The following is a 17174-nucleotide window of genomic DNA, read 5'->3' as shown; positions in this document are numbered from 1 at the left end:
GCAGGGATTACTGGGTGAAATTCTCTGGTCAATGTTCTGCAGGCAGTGAGATTAGATGAGCACAGTGGTCTCTTCTGACCTTGAAATCAGTGTGTAAGGCCTTTGGTTAAGGTGGGATTTTCAAAAGTGCCTCAGGGAGTTGAACATCCAATTTCTATTGAAAACCAGTGGGATTTGGGAGCCTAACTCTCCTCGTTCCCTTTGAAAATGCCAGCCCAAGCACTTCTGTAAGTGGTATTTATTCACTGTACACATTTAGCAATTGCCTGTTTTATAGGATCCGATTTCCCAGGGATAGGTGTGTTAGGCAGGCATGTAGACAAGGTAATTACTCCAACGGATGTTTGGAAATAACAGCGGCCGCTTCCACTGCAGTGGGAGAAGAATCTGGATTCCTCAGCTTCCATAAAGGAGACCTGATTGTTATGGACCAGGACACTGGAGAGCATGTCATGAACTCAGGCTGGGCCAATGGGGTCAATGAGAGGACCAAACAGAGAGGAGATTTCCCAACGGACTGTGTTTACGTCTTGCCGACTGTCACCATGCCGCCTCTGGAGATTGTGGTAAGCTACCCTAAGGGATGGTGCATCTTGGCAGGTGACTGATACAAAAGCCACTGAAGTCAAAGGGAGTTGTTCCATTGTCTTCAAAGATTAGATCAGGCCCTGATGATGATGCAGTGGAAGCAAGAATGACTAAGAGGGTTAACAGGTCATTGGGGCAGCGGGGAACCAGATTTCATTTGTCTGGACAACCTATTAGCCTTTCCATTGGGCTTGTTAGTTTGAAAACCACCCACTTTGGACCTAGAATATGGCTGAATCTTCTTGGATGTCACTGCGGCTTGAATTTTGAAGGTGATATTTGGGCAGGGGAGATGTGTCTATGCAGCTATGAATGAGAGGGGAAGTGGGTCCATAAGGTACTTTCTCTCTTAGGATGTGGTCCACACTGTTTTGAGACCCCCCTGTGTTAATTACTAAGAAATGCATGAAACTGCGTAGTTCCACTAAGATTGAGTGTTGTTGCTGTTTAGTAGTTTGAAGTTAATATTTTGTTGTTTTTTCATTACAGCATGATTTTCTTTCATCTTCAGTCTTTTCATTTTTCATCTGCTTTCCCTTTCTGGACACATCAGAATTCTTTCATCTAAAATACATTGACTAACCATGACTCCTTTATTCTCTAGGCGTTAGTCACAATGACCCCTGACCAGAGGCAAGATGTTATTAAAACATCCCAGATGGCGATTTCGGACAGTGAAGAAAGAGTGAAGCCGTATACCTTGGAAGAGTTCTCCTATGATTATTTTAGGTGAAACTTTAAAAAAAAATCTCTTCAGCATGCATAAAGGACTTGAGTTCATTCCTAAGGGAGAGCCGAATTGTTGGCTGCATTTCAGGATTACTGTAAGAAAGCTTTAGATTTCAGCTTGTCTGGCCTGATATGACTACAGCTGTGATTTAGGATGTTGCGTTCTGTGTATAAACTGGCAGAACATCAGAAGTCCGATTGTTACATGAAATTTTACGGCCAGTGTTATTCACGAGGTCCAACTAACTAATGGTCCCTTCTGATCTTGAAGCCTCTGAATCATATGTAGAACATTACACGGGATCATGGAAATGTAGGGCTGGAAAGGACCTTGAGAAGTCATCAGGTCCACTCCCCTGCACTGAGGCAGGACCAACTAAACCTTAGACTATCCCTGACAGGTGTTGTCCAACCTGTTCTTTAAAAAACATTAGTCTCTTCTGGTATAGCAAGTCCGGTGTGTTAACTCCAAATAAACTAGAGCCTGGCACCTGTTCTAGGCATCTAGTGGGCTGATCCAGTGATCACTGAAGGCAACAGGGAGACTCCTATGACCTCAGTGGGCATTGGATTGGACCCTACAAGAGCGCCCTAACGCAGAACTGGGGGCCTTACATTTGGCACCCAAGTTCAGAAGCTGGGCTCCATAGAGCCGTCTCATCCCTCGTAATCTCTCCATGATTCCTCATTGCTTTGTGTTTGCTGCCAGGCCGCCTCCGAAGCACACTCTGAGCCGGGTCATGATCACCAAAAATCGAGGGAAAGACAAACTGTGGTGCTACACCCGAGAGCCCATCAAGCAGCCCTTGCTGAAGAAGATCCTGGGCAGTGAAGAGCTGTCCCAGGAAGCCTGCATGGCATTCATTGATATCCTTCCAGCGCTGTGGAAAGGTTGCCCACAATAGATCAAACCGACATAGAGGCCCGGCCCAAGGAGTCGCATAGAGGCCCATTGAAATCAGTGGAAAGATTAACATTGATTTCAGTGGGCGTTAGGTCATGCGCCATGAATAAGGCTACGATTATGTCATGGAGGTCAGGGAATCCATGACTTCCAGAGACCTCCATGACATTTTCTGCCCCGGGGCTGGAACTGTCAGCCAGCAGCCTCGCAGCTCTAAGTCACTGCTACCGTCGGGCCCCCCAGCAATTCCTAGCCTCCGGGCAGCTGGGGACCCCCGGCGCTCCCAACCCCTGCGGGTGGTGGCGGTCCCCCGGCGCTCCCAGCCCCTGCGGGTGGTGGCGGTCCCCCGGCGCTCCCAGCTGCCGAGGGCGGCAGAGGGACCCTGGAGCTCCCACTTGCTGCTGGCGGCAGTGCTCCTCGCAGCTGCCCACCCACAGTGGGCAGCGAGGTGACCCCCCACCCTGCAGCTGCTCAGCCACGGCGGGCGGTGAGGGGACCCCAGAGCTCCCAGCCGCTGCGGGGGGGCGAGGGGACCCCAGAGCTCCCAGCCGCTGCGGTGGGGCGAGGGGACCCCAGAGCTCCCAGCCGCTGCGGCGGGGCGAGCGGACCCCAAAGCCCCAGCAGTAGTGGGTGCTGGACCCTCCTCCCTCCCCATTTTGTCAGGGATATTTTTAGTAAAAATCACAGACAGGTCAAGGGCGTCCATGAATTTTTGTTTATTGCCTGTGACCTGTCCATGATTTTTACTAAAAATATCCCTGACTAAATCTGAGCCTTAACCATGGGACTCGGTACAAGTGCTAATGATTAGAGATGGGCCTGAACCAACTCCTGGACCCAAACATCCCTGACATCTGAGGGCCGCTCAAAACGCATATCCAGATTATGCAGATGACCTGCATCTTTATAAGCTGGCGGCACCAAACTTGGACTCAAGCATTACATGGTAGATAAAGCTCAGATCCTAACACTGCAGTGTGAGCCATTCCTTGATAATAATACATGGAAAATTTGGTCAAAAATGGGGGGGAAATTGTCGATGACGCTTTTGTAATTTTTTTCCTGTTTTTTTCCCCAACCAAAATCAAATTCAGAAAATTCATTTCAAACACGCTGCACTAAATAATAATAATTACGATAGAACTAGCAGGATGGGCCAGACCCCTTAACTGGTGTAAATGTGTGTAGCTCCATTGACTTCCACAGAGCTCTGCCAGCAGACACCAGCTGAAAATCTGGCCATTAATCATAATAATTCCATGGCACTTATACAGTCCGAAGAAAGGGTCACACTCATTCTGGGCCTACGTGTCCCCCCCCAGCCAGGTCTCTCCAGCCTAAGAAAGCAAGATGACACATAAGGTTCTATGATTATGGGTGCCATCCAGAAGGATCCCAAAGCACATTTGAAGATTAACTATACACCTACCACCAAAATGCAGCCACCTCTGGAGTGATGCATAGCAACTCTTTCATTGGGTCGTTATCAGAAGCCATTCCCTAAGCCTCCTTGTTAGTGTATCCTTGACTGCTGCCTTGCACCTGTGCTGAAGTATATGGGTGACTATCCATCCAAAAGAACCCGCTCAGTCAACGAGCTAACAGACCAAATATTTGAAGGTGCCTTGAAAGCTGAACCGTTGAAAGATGAAATCTACTGTCAGATCCTCAAGCAGCTCACTGACAACCACATTAAGTAAGAGTCATTCTTCCCCGTGTACCCCGCTGTAACTCTCTGTGTTGGGTAATGCAGGACTGACTGGGGAGTTCTGCAGAATGGGTAGGCCCAGAAGTCTTCCGTTCTCTCTGTCCTCTTTAAAGACTTTTATCATCACTTTATCTACCATCTCTGTGCTGATGACTCCAATCTGTCTGTCCACTCTGGACTTGTTTCTGTCCCTCTGCTTCTGCATTTCCCTCTGGCTCTATGACATCTCCTCCAGGGCAGATGCCTTGCCATCAGTTTAAATCTAACAGGATCTACATTTCCACCTATTCTCTGTTGCTACTGACCCTACCACCATCCTTCCGGTCACTCAGGCCTATACTCTGGTGTCATCTTTGACTCCTCCCTTTTCCTCTCCCCAGACATCCAGCCCAAGTCCTTATCTGGTGGCTTCTTCCTCCACAACAATTCCAAGGTCCATTCTCTACAGTTGTGCAGTGCTGGTGAATCTTCTCTGTACAATCTCTGCCCTCTGATGTATATGTAACCCAATTACTAACATTAGTATCAGTGCTACAAGGCTTGAGATAAGAAGCTTTCAGACCCAAATTCCCATCTGTGCTCAAGTCCCTTACCCGACTCTGACAGTGTTGAACGGGGATGGAAGTGGGGTAAATTCCATTGCTGGCCACTTTTATGCCTCTCTACACTGCCAGAGCAGTGTCAAGGGGGCCTTAGTGTAACTGAGACCCAGACCTTTCTGGTAGATAGTGTTCCTTCGGGGAGTTTGATTTTCCTGTTGTTTATCTGTTTCTTTAAGGTACAGCGAAGAGAAGGGTTGGGAGCTGCTTTGGTTGTGCACAGGCCTTTTCCCTCCCAGCAATGTTCTCCTGCCCCATGTCCAGAGGTTTCTCCAGTCCCGGAAGCATCACCCCCTAGCCACAGACTGCATACAGAGACTACAGAAAGCTCTGAGGTATGGTACCAGATTCTGGTAGATGTGATGGTGTGTGTGTGTGTGTGCGTGTGCACGCGCACTATTTGCCAGCTGGCTGAGGAAGTGGGGAAGGGTTAGGACAGAGTGTTAAGCGTCTCTCTGTCTACTCCAGTGGACAGGGCTCTGATCTGGAAGTTGGGTGATGTGGGTTCTGTTCCTGTCTCTACCGTGACTGGCTGTCGGACCTTGGGCAAATCCCTTTGGGGGAGATGTTCACAGGTGCCTAACCCGTTGCCTTTCTATGAGAGTTGAAAATTTCCCCATGCACCTTTCTGCCCCTCCATTTTCCAGCTGCGAAATGGGAATAACTTTACTTACCTTCCTTTAATAAAGCGCTATGGATGAAAAGCCAAGTAGTATTAGTCTGACTATCCACGCATTCCTAATGTACCCATCACTGTGATATCTAGGGGCCAAATAAACACATTCTCCCCCTTCAGAACTCTGCTTAACCCTTGCATCTAGTAAGAGGCCTATAAAATCCTCCATGGCTAGGCTGCTCCGGTGCTATGACAGCTACTTATTATAATGACCATGACTCCCTGGCTGTGACCTTGAGCTCCCTCTCTCTGGTCATTGTAGCCACCTCTTGTCTCTCTTCATACCATTAGACTATCAGCTCTTTGAGACAGGGACCATTCTTTCATTATATATTTGTACAGCACTTAGCACAATGCAGCCCTGATCCTGCTTATGGCCTCTAGGCGCTACCACAATACAAATCATAAAATAAAACAGGGCAGAAGAATCCTTGCCGTGACTGCTTTGTCTGCTCATATTTCCATGGGCCATTCTGGGGGAAGGTAGGTTGGATATGAAAACTACAAGATGTATTCATTCCTGTACCTTACCATAGCAGCAGCCCTGGTAAATCATAGCTCTTTCAAACCCTTCTCCGTTGTGTCCTCCTTTTGATTACTGATAGCCAAGCAGGTGAGCCCTTTCCCAGCGCCTATCCTAAAACCATTTTCCATGTAAGACCCCTTTCCATTTTGTGTTGCTCACGGGGTTTCGTTGGGTGCTTATTGAAGATACTGTTCTGTTTTTGTAGGGTATCAACGTATATCAGCAGTGAGTTCTCTGGTGCCATATTCACTGTAAATCTCCTGTCTTATAGGAATGGATCCAGGAAGTATCCTCCCCATCTGGTTGAAGTGGAGGCAATTCAACACAAAACCACCCAAATTTTCCACAAAGTTTACTTCCCCGATGACACTGATGAGGTAAAAGGGAGAAAAAAGATCTGAATTCCTGCAGGACAGACTTACGTTTTCTCTAATTAATGCCCAACCTAGGCTAGTATCAGTTCTGGCTTGGGGTAGGCTTGCGTAAGACCATGGAGTGCAATAGCGTGTCATAGATGTGGATGCTTAGCTACACGGATCAAAATCAACATGAGTTTGAGTCGTTGCCATTTCAATTCAGTTTTTCAAAACAAAGATCCTGTTTCTCTTTTCTCTTCTGCTGGCAAAGTTAATAGAGGGACACCAGTGTCAATCTGGCAAAGGGGAAGCAGGACCAAAGCCACCTCTAATTATAAAAGGAACAAACCTGATGTGTGAATGTGAATACATGTAACCTTTCCTCATATAAGTAGGGGTCTACCAAATTTGCATCCATGAAAATCATGTCACAGACCGTGAAGTTTGTTCTCCCCCGTGAAATCCGGTCTCCGACCGATCTGAAGGCAGAGGGGAAAGCGGTGGCTGCTGGCTGGGCACCCAGCTCTGAAGGCAGTTCTGCTGCCAGCAGCATCGGGGAAGTAAGGATGGCAGGGTATGGTATTGCCACCCTTACTTCTGTGCTGCTGCTGGCAGTGGGACTGCCATCAGAGCTGCCGCTCTCCCGCCACCGAGCTTCAGGCAGAACTGCCACCAGGAGCAGCGCAGACGTGAGGGTGGCAATACTGCGATCCCCCCTACAATAGGCTTGTGACCCCCTTTTGTGTCGGGGCCCCCAGTTTGAGAAATGCTGTGGAGAAATCGCACATTTTTCATGGATTGGTCACGGCATAAATAGCAAATTTTGTGGATGTGTAACACATCCATGAAATTTGTTATTTATGCTGTGACCAACCTGTGAAAAATGTGTTTGATTTCTCTGCGATTTAAGTAGACCCCCTACATATAAGTGTCTATCCCATTCCTTCAGGGTCTTCTCTCAACTAGACTGTCAGTTCTTTGTAGCAGGCAGCACATCTTTAATTGCCTGCTAAGCACCCTGCATGCTTATGGAGATGAATAGGAATATTTATGCATGAGCAGCTTTGTGTGTGCAGTTCCTGGCACGTGCCATTCTTGCACACTAGCACTTAGTACTGCAGAACGCACACACAATCTTGTTGTGTGGATTTGAACATCTAAACCCTATTGCTGGTGGGTACAAGAGATAGAAGGTGATGAATGCACACACAAGTGTGTGCTTGTGCAAAGATGGGCATGCACAAGGGGAGATGAGGGGGTGCCCCCCTTTGACAAGGTGGCCCCGTCTGTCCTTGTCTGTCATGGAGATCTTCGCAGCTGCATTGAGATGTTATCTCTTTAGAACTTTTTCCCTGGGCAGGTCTACACTACAGCTGGGATCGAGGCTCTTGAGATCGATCTACCGGTGGTCGATTTAGCGGGTCTAGTGAAGACCCGCCAAATCGACAGCAGATCGCTCTCCAGTCGACCCCTGTACTCAACCCCCAACAAGAAGACTAAGGTAAGTCAACGGGAGAGTTTCTCCCGTTCACCCCCATCAGTGTAGACCTCGTGGTAACTCGACCTAAGGTATGTCAACTCCAGCTATGTTATTCACATAGCTAGAGTTGCGTAGCGTAGGTCGACTTACCGCGGTAGTGTAGACATAGCCTAAATGTGACAAGAGACAAGCCAGACAATGGTTTACAGACACATCTTGGGCAGCCTGAAGGCATACACAGTGGGGACTTGAATGTTAGGTGGGTTAGCCACCCGAGGTACCTGTGGTGATCTGCACGGTAAAGGCTGCATGATCAGCTGGGTTATGGGCACACTCTGAATGCCATCGGGTCCCAGGGGCAGCCGGTGCTATTTAAAAGGACAGCCAGGAGCATGGAGTCATACTACCCCTGAACAGCGAGAGGCAGGTGCGCCCTGCAGGGGTAGAATCATGTCTGCACGCCTGGGGCGTCTCGGTCCTATGCATAAGCCCAGTGTAGCGTCTCTCCCTTCCTCCCCGCTGAGAACCAACAGCAGCTGCAAAAAAAACCCAAAGCCCTGTCCTGTGCAGATTTGGGCCACTTTTCAGTGATTTGGGGGAGGGAGAGGTCTCAATTGTAGGGTGCCTGTGTTGGGCTTGATTCACAGGGATGCAGAGTACCCACAACTCCAGCTGAAGTTATTGGGAGCTGGAAGTTGCTCCGTACCTCTGAAGATCAGGAGCCAAAGTGGCTCAAGGGGGGCCCGCAAATCAGTGATCACTGGTAAAAAGGGAATGTGAGGAAAGGCAGGATTGTCCTGAGTCTCTGAGGCCACAGAAGCAAAAGCCGAGCACTGACTGCCGCTCAGAATAAAGAGAGAAGAACTGGGACCTGCTGACGAAGTAGGAAGATCTTAGGCATCGCCTTTCTCTCCTTTAACAATGGCAGTGATAGACTCATAGACTCTAAGGTCAGAAGGGACCATTATGATCATCTGGTCTGACCCCCTGCATGCTGCAGGCCATAAAACCGTCCCTACCCCTTCCCTGGACTCTGCTGTTGAAGTCCCCAATCCTGTTTTTAGTGACTTCAATCAGCAGAGACCCTCCTGCTAGAGATCCCTGCCCCATGCTGCGGAGGAAGGCGAAAAACCTCCAGAGGCTCAGCCAATCTGCCCTGGAGGAAAATTCCTTCCCGACCCCAAATATGGCGATCAGTAACACCCCGAGCATATAGGCAAGAGTCTCCAGCCTGACCCCTGTCAGCCATTATACTATTTACCTACCATCGCTTGGTTTTCCTTGACTACTATGCTTAACCATTAAACCATTCCCTCCATAAACTTATCTAACTTAATCTTAAAACCAGACAGGTCCGTCGCCCCCACCGTTTCCCTCGGAAGGCCGTTCCAATATTTCACCCCTCTGACAGTCAGAAACCTTCGTCTAATTTCAAGCCTGAACTTCCCCACAGCCAGTTTATATCCATTCGTTCTTGTGTCCACTCTCCTTTAACAATGGCAGTGATAGGTTAGCCTCTAGGGGGGACCAGGAAGAAGGCACAGAGAAGCAATGCTGTAATTCAGCGGGACAGCTCTGCCTCTGTACAAAAAGCGCCTCTAAGTTTCCCGTGAGAGAGGGTGACCCGGGGATGAACAGTGAGATGGCTGAGGTGTGGGTTCCACCTCTCTTTGCAGGCGTTTGAAGTGGAGTCCAGCACTAAAGCCAAGGATTTCTGCCAGAACATCTCCAGCAGACTGCTGCTGAAGTCATCGGAGGGCTTCAGCCTCTTCGTCAAAATCTCCGACAAGGTGAGCGGCTCACAAAGCGATCGGTCACGGGCTGAGCAGCTCTGCCTCTCAGAGCCTTTGCTGCGCCATGTCCAGCTGGTGTAAATCATCGCCACTCTGCTGAAGTCAGGGGAGCTATGCCACTTTACAGCGGCTAAGGGCCTGGTCCATTGCTCCTGAGCGCCTCCCTGGATCTGACCCCTGGAGATTTCTAATCAAAGGTCCAGGCAGTCCTGCAGCCCCTCCTCACAAGCCTCTTCCCACTGAAGTCAAAGGGGTTACTAATGGGAGCGTGTACAGCTGATGGGAGGGCTGCAGAACTGGCCCCTGCGGGAGCTGGCAGCATAATACTGTCAGGATGGGGTTTTCCAAAGCACTCAGCGATGGCCTAACTCTGCTCCAGTTCACATCAATCCCATCCCAAGTCAGTGACTTAGATCCAGGCTGAGCGCTTTGGAAGATCCCATTCTACAGCTTCAGGGCCTGATCCTGCCCCCCTTCCTGACTCCTGTGGCAGTGCTGGCATGCATAAGGATCACAGGACAGTGCCCTTAAATTCTGTAACATCTTGCATGCCAGTTGCATCTCAGACTGCTTTAGAACACAAGAACAGCCATACTGGGTCAGACCAATGGGTCATCTAACCCAGTATCCTGTCTTCCGACAGTGGCCAATGCCAGGTGCTTGAGAGGGAATGAACAGAACAGGGCAATCATCAAGTGGTCAATCCCCTGTCGTCCGCTCCCAGCTTCTAGCAGTCAAAGGCTAGGGACACCCAGAGCATGGGGTTGCATCCCTATCTTGGCTAATAGCCATTGATGGACCTATCCTCTATAAACTTATTTAATTATTTTGAGCTCCATTATAGTTTTGGCCTTCACAACATCCCCTGGCAAGGAGTTCCACAGGTTGACTGTGTGTTATGTGAAGAAATACTTCCTTGTGTTTGTTTTAAACCTGCTGCCTGTTAATTTCATTGGGTGACCCCTGGTTCTTGTGTTATGAGGAGGAGTAAATAACACTTCCTCCTGCACTTTCTCCACACCATTGATGATTTTATAGACCTCAATCATATCCTCCCTTAGTGATCACTTTTCCAAGCTGAAAAGTCCCAGTCTTATTAATCGCTTCTCATATGGAAGCTGATCCATACCCCTAATCATTTTTGTTGCCCTTCTCTGTACCTTTTCCAATTCCAATATATCTTTTTTTGAGATGCGCGCAGTATTCAAGGTGTGAGCCTACCATGGATTTATAGAGTTGCATTATAATATTTACTTATTATATGTCCCTTTCCTAATGGTTCCTAACATTTTGTTAGCTTTTTTGATGGCTCTGCAGGGTTAAATCATCCAAAAGGCAGATAGTCTGCTACAAATGACCAAGGAGAGAAATATATAAATGCTTTGTGGGTTGAGTAAACTGAAGCAATTATTTACAGGATCAACAACAAAGAGCAATGGTATTGTAACCTGCATAAACAAAGGCATCATAGAATCATAGAATATCAGGGTTGGAAGGGACCTCAGGAGGTCATCTAGTCCAACCCCCTGCTCAAAGCAGGACCAATTCCCAACTAAATCATCCCAGCCAGGGCTTTGTCGAGCCGGGCCTTAAAAACCTCCAAGGAAGGAGATTCCACCACCTCCCTAGGTAACACATTCCAGTGCTTCACCACCCTCCTAGTGAAATAGTGTTTCCTAATATCCAACCTAAACCTCCCTGACTGCAACTTGAGACCATTGCTCCTTGTTCTGTCATCTGCCACCACTGAGAACAGCCGAGCTCCATCCTCTTTGGAACCCCCCTTCAGGTAGTTGAAGGCTGCTATCAAATCCCTCCTCATTCTTCTCTTCTGGAGACTAAACAATCCCAGTTCCCTCAGCTTCTCCTCATAAGTCATGTGCTCCAGACCCCTAATCATTTTTGTTGCCCTCCGCTGGACTCGTTCCAATTTTTCCACATCCTTCTTGTAGTGTGGGGCCCAAAACTGGACACAGTACTCCAGATGAGGCCTCACCAATGTTGAATAAAGGGGAACGATCACATTCCTCGATCTGCTGGCAATGCCCCTACTTATACAGCCCAAAATGCCGTTAGCCTTCTTGGCAACAAGAGCACACTGTTGACTCATATCCAGCTTCTCGTCCACTGTGACCCTTAGGTCCTTTTCTGCAGAACTGCTACCTAACCATTCGGTCCCTAGTCTGTAGTAGTGCATAGGATTCTTCCATCCTAAGTGCAGGACTCTGCACTTGTCCTTGTTGAACCTCATCAGGTTTCTTTTGGCCCAATCCTCTAATTTGTCTAGGTCCCTCTGTATCCGATCCCTACCCTCCAGTGTATCTACCACGCCTCCCAGTTTAATGTCATCTGCAAACTTGCTGAGAGTGCAGTCCACACCATCCTCCAGATCATTAATAAAGATATTAAACAAAACCGGTTCCAGGACCGACCCTTGGGGCACTCCGCTTGAAACCGGCTGCCAACTAGACATGGTGCCATTGATCACTACCTGTTGAGCCCAACGATCTAGCCAGCTTTCTATCCACTTTACACTCCATTCATCCAGCCCATACTTCTTTAACTTGGCAGCAAGAATACTGTGGGAGACCGTATCAAAAGCCTTGCTAAAGTCAAGGAATAACAAATCCACTGCTTTCCCCTCATCCACAGAGCCAGTTATCTCATCATAGAAGGCAATTAGGTTAGTCAGGCACGACTTCCTCTTGGTGAATCCATGCTGACTGTTCCTGATCACTTTCCTCTCCTCTAAGTGTTTCATAATTGATTCCTTGAGGACCTGCTCCATGATTTTTCCAGGGACTGAGGTGAGGCTGACTGGCCTGTAGTTCACAGAGCCGGGAGCTGATAGCCACTCCCTATATGGCTCTGGTCCAGCCAGACCTGGGATATTGGACCAGACAGATAGTGACCTATTAGAGGGGAGCAAGAGGATGGTCACGCTGCTGAATAGACTGATTTAAGGAAGGATTAACTGTGATACACAAGAACTGTCCAGAAGCAATGGAGAGATGAAGGGAGATGAATTGATTAGGGTGGAACAAGAGGAGATAACTAGGAATAACTGGATGAAATTAGGTGAAGGACAGTATAGAAACAGCTAGGCCAGCAATAGCTTTCTGATGGTCAGATCTGTGGAAGCCTCACCATTTGAGACATTTAAAACCAGCCTGGGCAAGGCACTGCAAGACATATTGGAAGAAATGATCCTTCAGTGGCAGGGGGATGGCCTAGGCTAGCCTGCATACTAGGGCTTTTCTCCCCTATAATTCTCTGATTAGCTATTATTTGGTTGGTTTTATTAACAGTGGGATGTGTTTCCACAGGTTATCAGCGTCCCAGAAGGAGATTTCTTCTTTGACTTTGTCAGACATCTTACAGACTGGATAAAGAAAGCAAGACCTGCAAAAGACGGTAATAATGTCATTCTTCTGTTTTGCTGCTATTTCCTCTCCCAGGTACAGTGCTGGCCGGGGAGGTCTCATAGAGCCCATTGAAATCATTTTTAAAAGGCTCCTCTCGCCTACCATACCCTGATGAAAACTATATCTGTAATGTGTTTGGGACCGTGTAATATTTGGGTCTTGGGTGTTCATGTAAATCATGTCAACAGCAACTCTGCACCTAAGAAATGATCCATTCTTGGGCAGGGAGCAAACTTTTACTCTTGCTATCCATAACTTCTAAAAAGAACTGCACAACAGCTAACACCAAGCAATACTCCAAGCTCTGACTACTTATATGATCAGTTAGAGGGCATTTATTATCTTTGTAGTACTTAAGACTTTATATTGCCACCTGACGACTCCCAGTAATTTCACAGTATCCACTTTAATCCTGTTCCCATTTCTATTAAGGGAATCAAGAATCTTCTGTGGTCATACAGATCACAGGTGCCAAGGGCTGGCAATGCAGAGATCAACTAGCCCATGCCTCTAAATAAGTGACTTCCCCTGAAGATTGAAGTTTTGGGGTTGCTGTCCGGACCTTGGCAGATGTAGAAACTTTCTGAGCTTTTAGCATTGCTTTGCTAGCTGAAATGCGGCTTCACTAACTGGCCCCAAGTAATTTTCCAGAAACTTCCACAGTACATTGTAATGCTGTTGCTATGAAATTAAATCCATCCTCCTTTCATTCTAGATTTGCAAGTGAATTCAGTGCTGATTTAAGTGAAAGCCTGAAGACCACTAACTTAAGAGTTCATAGAGCAATTTAGGCAGCCACTCTGTAGCCAGTGCACTTCAGTCATGGCTTTAACACTTGCTATTTCATCCCTGAGCCTCCTGCAGGAGGGACTGTGAATTGCTTCAAGGAGCGAGCGTCTCTTTTATACAGGTTTCCATCTAGTGGTTGAAGCGTTTGTTACAAGCCTAGTCAATGTTGAACAGATTCCTTTTTGCAGGTATAGTGCCTTCTCTCACATATCAAGTGTTCTTCATGAAAAAACTGTGGACAAACACCATGCCTGGGAAGGATTCAATGGCAGACTCCATCTTCCACTATTATCAGGTACTCCATGAGTTTACAATACTGGGGGAGGTCTGGGTGACTCAGGGAACTAGTAAGGGGATAAAAAGGCTTCCTCCTTCTACATCAATTGCTCAAATCCAACTCACACCAGTAGTGACAAATAGAGGTTTCCATGTGCTGGCTGTTAGGAGGACTGAAGGCCTTAGTCCACCCCTCTTGAGTAGGTATCAACATCATAAAACCATGGGTCAGAGGCACTAATTAGCCGTCTTCTCGGCAGTCCCAGCAGAGAAGCCGCACTCTGAATAGCCCCAGAGATTTTTCATCTCTTTCATGTTAAGGTGATCTGCTCAGGTCATGTTTGAGTAGCAGAGACAGGGCAGAATGCCACACCGCTGCTGTACGTGTTCTGCAGCTAAAGAGAGGTCTCTGTTCTGCTGGGCTGTCTGGCCAGCTACTTTCAAGTGTGAAATTCACACGCACACACTATTACAGTCATTCTCGATGAAATGGTTGTTCAAACATGAACGTGCCTCCTGCTGATTATGTCATACATGGTCTTGTTGACAGATGAAGTGTACTTTTTACATCATTCTTGAGGTTATATGGCTTAAAGGGGAAGCTTGATTTGAATAAAAGAAAAAGCCATTCGATTCGAAATGATCTCCCTCAACAGCTGAGCTCCTCTGGGCCAACACAAGTGACAAAGTGTGTTAGAGTGTGAGCTAAAATGGCCTTGGTCAAAGCGGTCTGGCTGAGAGATGAGCATCTAGTGGTGGCCAAGTTAACCCAGAGCTGGTGCTCTAACTAAACATTTCTGCCCGCCCCATTACAATGATGATTTCAAAAAAATATTGCAGTTCCCAGGCAGTTCCTCCATAACTAGAGAGGGGTGAACAGCAGCCAATGCCATGAACTCCCTTGGGGAGGGGTGCAGGGGGACTCCCTACCCTGCAGATGTGCCCCGGCTAGAGAGAGGAGGGGAGGAGGGGAGGAAGCGGGGGGAGAGAGAGAGAAGGGGGGCGGCCAGGGCTTCAGCGGGGCACTGCCCCGCGGCCCCTCCCACCGTGCCCCCTGCCGGGAGGGCTCCGCACCGCTCCGGTTGGCTGGGAGGGAAGGACGCAGGCTGCCCTGCCGGGCTTGCTGCAGGGCGCTCCCGTCCTCCACGCCGCTGCCCCCTACAGGACGGCCGGAGCAGAACAACAACAAAAAAACAAAAACAAAAAAAGCGGCCGTGCCACCCTAGGATTGGGCGGAATGCCGCCTCCTACAAGCTGCCGCCCCAAGCACCAGCTTGCTCGGCTGGTGCCTGGAGCCGGCCCTGCTCAAGGAACTGGCTGTAACTCACATGGTGAAAGGGCAGAAGTGGGCGGGGGGGGGGGGGGGGTGATTGAAGGAAGAAACAAACAGGTGTAAAATAAAGCAGGGAGAGGCCTCAGCCGCATTCTGTCTGCCACCAGCAGTGCAGCGGGGAAGCCATATTGGGGCTGAGCCAGCCTGCCTGATGCCTCAGAACCAGAGTCCAGCTTATCCACAGTGCTTGTGGGGTTGTAGTTCAGGAGCAGGTTTGGTTCCCCTCATTTTGGGCCAGTCATGACATCGAGCTTCAGGTTCAGATCCGGCTTCACCGAGGGGCAGGCTCTGCAGATCCAGTGTTTTACCCAGGATTCATCGCTAAGATTCATGTTTTTCACTCAAATCCCCAAAGCTGTTAGACTTGGGTTCATTTCAAAGGTGGGGCAGAGAGCAGGAGAGCCCCTGTTTTATCAAGCCCTGGTCCCTGGCTGCAGTAGTGCAAAGTGTCTCGGTCTGAGCTTCGCAACCCCCGTCCTCAGGGCCACCAACCATTGTGCCTTTCCAGGGTTTCTGAAGGAGAAAGGGGTCCCAGCTAAGTGGGGGTACCAGGAGGGGGTTGGGATGTGGGATGGAAAAGACTGAAGATCACTGCACTAGCACAGCCGGCTTTCAAGCAGCTTCCTTCTATAGCTGCCGATCTGCTAGATTTCCGTTAGCCAGCGTCTACTTGGCATTTGTCTTGGGACGGTTGGGTGCTGCCATTCAAACAGCCTCTGTCTCTGAGGACAAAAGGACGTCTCTGAGAACCTGGATGTTTGTGGCCGCCCCCGTTACCTTGTGAAACGCTTTCGTGTGCAGGAATTACCAAAGTACCTGCGTGGCTACCACAAGTGTACCCGGGAAGAGGTCTTACAGCTGGCAGCTCTGATCTACAGGGTGAAGTTTGAGGATGACAAGTCCTACTTCCCCAGCATCCCCAAGCTCCTGAAGGAGCTGGTGCCTCAGGATCTTCTCCGGCAGCTCTCTCCGGACGACTGGAAAAGGGTAAGGAACGGCCTTGATAACACCGAGCCAGGCTCAGAGAACGGTGCAGCGGGTATAGCATCTCGATAAGCTTGTGTGACCGCTGCCATCCTGTCCAACGCAGCAGGGACTGAACCGGGGACCTCCAGAGCTAAAAGCAGGAGTATATCAGCTTGAGCTAAACCTCTCTAGGTGGGTGGGAACACAATCAATGCTCTGCCAGCCATGCACAGAGTGGGTCCGGTAACTCACACACACTAGTAGGTTACACTTACATGATAGGTAGCTATTACTATTATAGCAGCGCTTAGGGCCCAGCAAAGATCAGGGTCCCATTTTGCGGGGCAGTGTATAAGCACCTGGTACGAGACAATCCCGGTCCTACAGAGCTTACATTCAAGACAGACAAAGGAAGCGAAGATTGATTATCCCTGTTTTAACGTGTGGAGAACCAAGGCACAGAGAGATTAAGTGACTTGTTCCAGATGATACAAGGAGTCAGTATCAAAGCTGGGAATTGAATCCAGCTCTTCCAGGCGCTAGCCCAGTGCGTTAACCACAAGTCTGTCCTGCCTCACACTGGGCGACGGACCTGTCTGGTTTTAAGATTAAGTTAGATAAATTTATGGAGGGAATGGTTTAATGGTAAAACATAGTAGTCAAGGATAACCAAACAATGGTAGGTAAATCGTATAATGGCTGACAGGGGTCAGGCTGGTGACTCTTGCCTATATGCTCGGGGTCTGACTGATCGCCATTTTTGGGGGTCGGGAAGGAATTTTCCTCCAGGGCAGATTGGCCGAGCCTCTGGAGGTTTTTCGCCTTCCTCCGCAGCATGGGGCAGGGATCTCTAGCAGGAGGGTCTCTGCCGATTGAAGTCACCTAAAACAGGATTGGGGACTTCAACAGCAGAGTCCAGGGAAGGGGTAGGGACGGTTTTATGGCCTGCAGCATGCAGGGGGTCAGACTAGATGATCATAATGGTCCCTTCTGACCTTAAAGTCTATGAGTCTATGAGTCTATGAG

The 17174-nt window shown here is 48.7% G+C and overlaps 1 protein-coding gene across 6 annotated transcripts in view; it reads left to right on the top strand.

Moving 5' to 3' along the window:
* MYO7A (myosin VIIA) overlaps window positions 1-17174 on the top strand; it is a 116847-nt gene that overhangs the window by 89358 nt on the left and 10315 nt on the right. For 3 of the 6 annotated variants that reach the window (XM_054015813.1, XM_054015810.1, XM_054015815.1), the window contains 10 exons: window positions 358-566; window positions 1193-1317; window positions 2027-2184; window positions 3764-3917; window positions 4708-4863; window positions 6002-6107; window positions 9243-9356; window positions 12686-12773; window positions 13762-13868; window positions 15984-16169. In XM_054015813.1, the coding sequence (XP_053871788.1) occupies window positions 358-566; window positions 1193-1317; window positions 2027-2184; window positions 3764-3917; window positions 4708-4863; window positions 6002-6107; window positions 9243-9356; window positions 12686-12773; window positions 13762-13868; window positions 15984-16169 (1403 nt within the window). Of the gene's footprint in view, window positions 1-357; window positions 567-1192; window positions 1318-2026; window positions 2185-3763; window positions 3918-4707; window positions 4864-6001; window positions 6108-9242; window positions 9357-12685; window positions 12774-13761; window positions 13869-15983; window positions 16170-17174 lie in introns of those variants that run through there. The other 3 variants (XM_054015814.1, XM_054015811.1, XM_054015816.1) reach the window with 2 other exon arrangements.

Source organism: Malaclemys terrapin, chromosome 1, assembly GCF_027887155.1.
Source record: "Malaclemys terrapin pileata isolate rMalTer1 chromosome 1, rMalTer1.hap1, whole genome shotgun sequence".
Classification (NCBI taxonomy): domain Eukaryota; kingdom Metazoa; phylum Chordata; order Testudines; family Emydidae; genus Malaclemys; species Malaclemys terrapin.
Note: the sequence above shows the minus strand (reverse complement) of the source record. Positions and strands in the feature narration are given on the sequence as shown.